The sequence below is a fragment of the Octodon degus genome, unplaced genomic scaffold, assembly GCF_000260255.1.
Source record: "Octodon degus isolate 3935 unplaced genomic scaffold, OctDeg1.0 scaffold00040, whole genome shotgun sequence".
Classification (NCBI taxonomy): Eukaryota; Metazoa; Chordata; class Mammalia; order Rodentia; family Octodontidae; genus Octodon; species Octodon degus.
In genome coordinates, this window is record NW_004524616.1 from 3,200,774 (window position 1) to 3,208,707 (window position 7,934).

Here is a 7,934-nt window from a genome sequence, read left to right on the forward strand (position 1 = left end):
TAGAAATCTGAAGGAAAACACTCCTGTTAATGCAAATATAATGATTCTTTTTTATGTGTTTCCTGTAGAGGGCTTCTTAGGGCTTTTTGCTTCCACTATTGTTTCTGTCTCGGGACTTGTGAAAGAGGTACTCAAGAATGTTTTTCTTAAGGCTTTGTTTCTCATGGGAACATGAGGAAAAGTTTAAAATTCTCCAAACCTTCCAATTTGTTCAGTGAGGAAATATGACCTTCATCCTCTTGTCTGGTAGAGTGATTCAAAAGATGGCTCTGAAATTCAGGCCTTCAGTGGGTGGTGTATAAATGCACGTATGTGTGCAAACGCGGCACACACATTGCACAGCGAGCAAGGCCAGGGGCTCGTTGGATGCTCTGGGTTTCAGAAATTCCAGAGGATTATCGCACTCGCTCGCCATGAAGCTGGCAACTGTCTTCCTGCTGGTGACCATCAGCGTCTGTAGTTACTCTGGTGAGTAGTCTAGAACATATAACATTTCTCTACTATTTAGTTAATAAAATAGAAGTGATGAGCCTGCCTCACTGATGGTGCAATGTAGTAAAAGGAGCTTTGGAAGCACCAAGACTAGAATTGTTGGAAGTTATAATGGATCCCTCCATCATCCAAGCTCAGATCTAATGTAAGTACCATCCCTAATGTGTCCTACACAGCAAGTTAATAATCTCCATTGAAGCTCACTGAAGTATTTTCACTGTTGGACACTGGTTGCTATTGGACTTCCTCAATTTGAGTTAAATATTATTTTGTAACTTCTTTCTTTTATACTTTTAAAAGCATATGGAGTCATTTACTATTATCTCCAGGTACTGCACCTTGTCCTGAAACAGTTACATTTATGTGTTTGCTTACACAAAAGACTTATTGAGAGGGCTACAAATTTGTGGTATCCAGATAAGGATTTGAAGGGCCACCCTGAATTGAAAGACTGTCCTCAAGTTCCCGGGAGACTTCTAGGAGAGATAATACTTTTACAAAAGTTACTGCAATGCTGCACTGCTGTAAATGAACAACGAACTCTGTGGATAGAGCTCTGTGGGGGTACCAAGGGGTGAGGAGTTTCAGTTACAAGTAAGGATGTAGAAGCTGGCTTCTTGAAGGGGAATAGAAACCAAGCCATTCCTTTGGAAGAGATCAGTGTAAGTACAAGGAAGAAACATTTGTGTGCACCAGGAGCAGGCTTCATGACAGCAGGTGCTTACAAGAGAATGGAAGGTTTGGAGCTCTTACCCTGGGAACATACAAACATAGGAATAACACTCGCCAAAATGCCTACTGTAAGAAGAACGAAGATGTGTCATGACAAACTCGTTGTTCTCTACGCTTACATGGGTCACATGGTTTGCAATTTTTATTGATTTTTTTTTGAGGAATGAATAACATCATCAGTTTTGAACATTCTGTTCTTCTTTAGTGTCTAAGGACAAATACGAGCAAAGGTGGCAGAAAAAAGGATGGTGGAGGGGAATAAGTGTTTCCTCATTAGGGGAGAATTTTGGAGAGAAAGTACATGAGAAAATAAAAGTTGGAGAACGGGATAGGCTCCATTTTTATAGTTTCAATAATAAAATAAAAATGTTTTCAAAAGAAAATTAACTATGGCGAGTATTAGACTGCAGAAGGACGTGTGTTCCTGTTTGTATAGTCATATGTACTCATTTATATATCCACTCATTATTGTACGTACATACATTGTACATATTTTTCCAATTTTCTTCCCATTCTTCTACATAAAAGTTATCTTTCCAAAACCAGTTGTAAGTACACAGTTCTCCATTTAAAAGCCTTGATAGTTCCCCATTGTATTCAGGAGAAAATTTATTCATAGTTATCAGTACAGCACCCAAGACTTTTCAAAATCTGATCTCACTGGGTTTAGCTTCACTCACTGTATCATCAGCTCCTGATTACAGCCCACTGGAGTGCCGCATTCCAGTCTGTCTGGGGAAGGCGTGTGTGTGTGTGTGTGTGTGTGTGTGTGTGTGTGTGTTATAGCCTTACCATCTTTTGTTGATCTTGTTTCTAAACTACTGCTTTCTCTTTACCTTGTGACCCTGACCCCCACCTCCAGACACCTCTCCAACACTCTGGGAATATCCTGGGAGCTCTCTCCCACATTACTTAGTCATCCCTTCCTCTGGGCTTGCATAGAACTTCCTCTGTGTGGTGTACAGTAGGCTGCAGAGTGGCTCACAGATTCGTATTGTCCACCAGACAGTGTTTGGTTTCAGAATACAGCATTTGTTTTGTCTCATTTGTCTATGTACCTGTAGCAAATGCCATAGAGTTGGCAGTCAGTTAAGTTGTAGTATTAAATTTAGTTGGTGTGGTGCATTGTCTTGGATTTTGATTTGATTCATTCTTATCCATAAACTGAGATTTATTAAGGCTTTTTCACTTTTGCCTGCAATCTGAAAGCTCTGGACAGAGTCATATATAAAATGCTTACTTATTCATTCAACCACTAGTTTCTCTTTTTTATTTTTTTGGCTATTTTTTTTTCTTTATTTTCTTTCTTTCTTTCTTTTCTATAAATTTATTGAGAAGCAAATAGCAACGAGACAGTTTCAAACCAAACTGGTAGGACAGTTTCAATAATTAACACATTGTATATATTCTTCCTAGTGTCAACCACTAGCTTCTAATGACTGCTTACTACCTGCCTGGACCAGTAAGCATATAGTACAATGGGGAACAAAATATAAATTCCTTGTTCTCGTGGAGCCTATATTTTAATAAGAAGATGAAGGTGAGAAAAATAAGAGTCATAGCTATTTAGGAAAGAGAGTTCCAGCAAGACAAAGAGCAAGTAAGGCCCACAGGCAGAAGTTCTCATGGGGATCAAGATAAGGAGGTCAGGTGGAGGTACTGGTGGATGGTCAGATGGAAAGCGGCGAGCACATAGGGCCAGGCTGTGCCTGCCTCACCTGGTTTCTCTTTTGCTCTGCAGCTACTGCCTTCCTCTTCAACCTTTTGCCCGCTCCTATTGACAATATGCTGCCTCTGGATGTTCTTGCCTTATTGGACCCATTAAAGCGTCTTCTGCAAGCTCTGGGCATTTCTGTTGAACACCTTGTGGAAGGGCTAAGGAAGTGTGTGAATGAGCTGGGACCAGAGGCTTCTGAGTCTGTGAAGAAACTGCTGGTAACTATAGCCTTCGGGCTGATTTTACAAGGGGGAGGGCTCAGTCACCCTGAAGGCCACCCTATCATCGCCTTACTTGAAAACGTGAATGTCTCCTTTACTGGCTATATTAGTAAGTATTCAAGTTTTCCTGGACTTTCACGGGAAATGTAATTTCTCCAAGTGTGAAAGCACTGTTGAATAATGGAGACCCATATTCTACGATTACCAGCTTTGTGATTCTGGATGAGACTTAACCACTTTGAGTCTGTTTCCTTGAGCCAGCCCAATGGTGGCTAGAGAATATAGTAAATGGGAATCTCTTTTTTAAAAGTTACCTTTAAGCTGATCTTATTTTTTTATCCTTCTGCTTTTTAGGAAGCCCTATCACACTTGGTATGACATCAGTATAAAGACCGAATGAAATGGAAAATGAAAGTACAATGATGTCCCCATCTTCCCTGGCTGCCATCACTCTGCTCAGATAAAGATGCAGGTCCTCACCCCTTGTGTCCCCTGGCAACAATAAGTAAAGCAATGAATAGATCTGCCATGTGTCCTAGCTTCATTTCTGGGGCCTAATGAGACAGACACACTTTGTCTTGGATTGTAGAGTGGAGTCTGTTGTCACAACAAAGACAACCCAGCATTTTACACAAGACACTATTATTTCTTCTCCTTTCTTTCCCTCTAACTCAAATTTCCCATTTTTTCAACTATTCTTCTTTTTTTTTCTTTCCATATTTAGGACAGAGTCCATGGGGTCTCATTACATAGATTGGACTCTGAGTGAGTTTCCTGTTTTCAGCCTCCCAAATGCTGGGATTACAGGCGTGCATCACCATGCCCAGTCTTCATCGCTGTCTCAGTGAGCCCTGCAGGCGGGGCTCAGCTTTTTTTTTTTTTTTTGCATAGTATTTCCAGAATATTCACTTTTCTTTTCTAGTTTTAAAGAAATAGTTGAGTTTAAGAAGTACAACAAAACCTTCAAAGTATTGTCTGACAAGACTAAAGTTTTACTTCACTGGTTTTGAGACTATGTCTTCAGAAGAGAAGTGTTTTGTGAAGAGGCCACTTGAGGTATTCATTAACTTTCCTAGACTTTCTATCAACCTAAGCCTTTATTATAGAATCCTTGGACAAAGTAGTTATGAACTCTCTCCTTTTTCTCAGTCTATCCCTCCATTCTACAACTTAGCAAAATGCCAGAATTATCTTCTCATTAAATAATTCTTGTTACACCAGAGACTGTTGCCAGCTGCTGATCATGGCCTTTGTATTCTGGCCTTTGTTCACTTGTCTAATCCCATCAATATTCCTTCTTTGTGTGTGTGTACCAGTCCCCACCACTAAGTGGATTACTGTACAGTTTTTCTGCTATGGTCTTTGTACACTGTCCACGGCACATTAGCACCAATCATCCACGCTAGAACTGCTCACACATCTGGTCATTCACTTTTTTGTTTATTCATTTTATTTTATGTACTAAAAAATGTGAACACCTACTTTTTTTCAAGAGAAAAGCAAAAAATGGTTAATCAATGAAAGTATAGCTTTTTTTCTTTTTGCTTGTTTGTTTGTTTTTGGTACCTGGGATAGAACTCAGGGCCTTGCCCTTGCCAGGCAGGCATTTATGTCACTGAGCTATCTCCCTGGCCTAACAAAATTATAATACAATTAAATGCAACTAGTCATATAAACTTCACTTAAAGCACAAAGAGCCTAGATGTTTGTTTCTTTTTAAATTTTTATCATCCAAATATCAGTAACTTACAGCACCATTAATAATGCACACTGTGTTTAACCCATGAACCTTATTGGCCCATGCTTTACCCCAGTGATTATCAGCTAGCGGCAATGTGGACCTCCAGACAACATCTGCCACCATCTAGAGACACTTCTTATTGTTAGAGCTAGGGGAGGGGTTGAGAAGTTACTAAAGAACTGCACATGAAAGTAAACAAATACAAAACTTCAAGCCCCAAATATCAGTAAGTGCTGCGGTTGAAAACCACTGCTTTACCCTCCTCAGATAACTGGTCAAAAGATAAATGTATTTATACATTCACTTCCCATATGATTTTTATGGACAAAATGCATTATAATTTTGAATTCTGGGTCTGGGCTGTTGATCAGCGAAGAGCATGTGGTTAGCACATGGGCTCTAAGTTGAATCCCTGCACAAAAGAGAAAGAAAGATACAAAAGGAAGGTTCTTGAATGATTCTAATGGCTCTCTATGAGCTCTTTATTTCCAGACATATGCAAGTAAATCATATTTTCTTATTTTCACTAAGCAACTAGAATCACCCAGATAATATGGGATAGCTGCATAATTTCTCAGTACTTAACTCTATTTTGCTGCATATCTAAGTATTAGATTTAATCAATTAGTATTGGAAAGGATTAGTTCAGAATGTACTACTAATGATAAATATACTCTGTACTTTCAAAGAAAAGAATATGCACTTTAAATATCTGAGGCTTATTGGACATATGATCATAAATACTTTAATGAAGTTCTTAAAATACTTATTGCTATGAAATATAGATCTAGTCAAGTTTTATCAATAAAGTCTCAAATTTTGCCCCAAAAAGAATTGCTACATTTCCATGGTTTTCTCAAAATATCTGTTAGCATTTTAAAGTATGCCCTTTAATCTACGAAGTCAATTCTCAAAAACATTTTATAAAACAATGAAACATCAATGCCTGAGTTTGAGGGTATAAGATATTTATTGCAGTATCTTTGAAGAGCAGAAAAACAAAGAATTATGAACATCCAGCTATAAGGAAGTGATTAAGTTACGAGCTACTGGGTAGCTTTTTAAAGATTTTTGTTGACTTATACTAAACACCATGTGATATTATTAAATAAAAAGGAAAAGTTAAAAGGTTATCAGGAACATTTACATTCCTCTGTGCATGTGTGTATGTTTAGATGTGTTGAAACAAACAAGGAGAATGTGGCTAATACTGGTGACTAATAGGCCTAGTTTGGGGACAACGATGTTCAACAGGTAGATTTCGAACTTTCAAATATATATGCACATAAATTTATCATATGATTGCTAACATATATGGGATATATATGCCCTTTTCCATATAGCATATATGTATGTATATATACATACATATTTATAAATTATAATAATATATACCTTTTATATAAACTATACATATATATTTTGGAAGCATGAGAGGCTACCATTAAGTGAAAGAACATTAGATTTTAAACCTTTGAAGAATCATGCTTTAATTCATGTTTTCCATACTCTTCTGTTTGAAGGGCCTATACATTATACATATCAATAAATATGCATATTTATGAATGAGATAAGTTCTAATCATATAAATATGCTAACTTTTAAATAAATTTTCCTTTTCCAATGATAAGTACATGCTACTATAGGAATTTTGAAAAAAATATTTATCAATGAGCTATGTTAGAAAATGTTTCCCTTCTCTCTCAAAAAAAAAATCACAAAAATAAATATTATGTAGGATGTCAGTACTGCTTCAGGACCCAGGGGCTGCAGAACCACAGACACGCATTCACATTCAGGCACCACCACCTGCAGCCAGGGTAGCCTTGTACAGGGTCCTTGTAAAGTTCCAAGTTCTCAGTTACAGCATTGCCAGAGGGAGTAGTAACAATATCCAGTTCCTATACTTGATGTAAGGATAAGGACCAACCACAGGTCATCAGTGACACCTGGTGACACTCAAGGATCAACCCTCAGTGATGGGTTCCCCCAAAGTGCTAGCAGATTTCAAGGATCATGGTCCCATCAGTGAATAGAAAGCATTACCACAGTCTGTGTTCTGCTTTAAGCTTTCTGCCAAGGTTTAATTGCCATTTATTTTCCTTATCTGAGTCTCCATTTCTTTTCTTTTCTTTCTTTTTTCCTTCAGGATTGAACTCAGGCCCTTGTGCTTGCCAGTCAAGTGCTTATTCCTCTGAGGCATCTCCCCAGACCCCTCCATATCTTTTACTGACTGTTAACGTGTGGGTAAAATGTCATTACCTCTGAGAAGTCTTCGCTGTCGCACAGGGGCATGAATGTGTTTGTCCCAGTTTCCATGTTACCATGTCCATGCCTCAGTCACACCAGACCATGCTAATATGGCTAATTACGTGCTCAGATTCTCTGTGGGAAGATGAACTACTTGAAATCAAGAACTGTGGGATCTTCAACATTGTCCCCTGTGACCTGTCCATGTGGTACAAGCTCTATAGTTTTCATTTCTCTCTTAATACAGAATGTAAGGATATTTATTAAACAACTTTTTATAGACATAGTTTTTACTGATTATTATTATGCCAGGAACGTTGAGCAAAAGGGTCAAAATTGTTGCTCATCAAGATACATTTTAGTGGAGGTAGATAATGAGGTACAAAATTAATCAAGTATTAGCACTGTGTTAAAAGATGAATGCTATAAAGCAAACAAAAGCAATGCAACTTTAAGTAGAATAATCAACAAAGAAGGTAGACTTGCCAAAAAAAAACTTCAAGTAAAGGGAATGAGCTATCTAGCTATGTTTGAGAAGAATATTTTACATGCAAGTAAAATATTCAAAACCCTCGGAAAGCACATACTCAAAATAAAGACTTCTCAGCATTCTAATATACTGGAGTGGAGAGAACATGAAAGTAATAGTAGGAAAGGTGCTGGGAAGTGGGTAGCTCAAGCAAGATCTTAGCCACCCCTCTATGATAATTAAAAATACAGCATGTACTCAGAGTAAGAAGGGAAATGGCAGAAGGAGCTTAAGGGCTGGCAAGATAGCTCA

General features: G+C 38.0%; 1 protein-coding gene across 1 annotated transcript; it reads left to right on the forward strand.

The window, feature by feature from the left end:
* Positions 1-214: 214 nt before the first annotated feature.
* Scgb3a2 (secretoglobin family 3A member 2) lies at positions 215-3,689 on the forward strand. Its single transcript, XM_004631266.2, has 3 exons — positions 215-468; positions 2,966-3,159; positions 3,517-3,689. Exons 1-3 carry the CDS (start codon positions 303-305, stop codon positions 3,538-3,540), a joined length of 384 nt encoding a protein of 127 aa, XP_004631323.2. The 5' UTR covers positions 215-302; the 3' UTR covers positions 3,541-3,689.
* Positions 3,690-7,934: the final 4,245 nt, after the last annotated feature.

What these genes read in the sequence shown, in the direction of transcription:
- Scgb3a2 (XM_004631266.2), top strand. Translation starts at nt 303, where the DNA reads ATGCACGTATGTGTGCAAACGCGGCACACACATTGCACAGCGAGCAAG. An exon ending in CAGCGTCTGTAGTTACTCTG is followed by an intron (nt 469 to 2,965) that starts GTGAGTAGTCTA and finishes TTTGCTCTGCAG; the next exon opens with CTACTGCCTTCCTCTTCAAC. An exon ending in AGTCTGTGAAGAAACTGCTG is followed by an intron (nt 3,160 to 3,516) that starts GTAACTATAGCC and finishes TCTGCTTTTTAG; the next exon opens with GAAGCCCTATCACACTTGGT.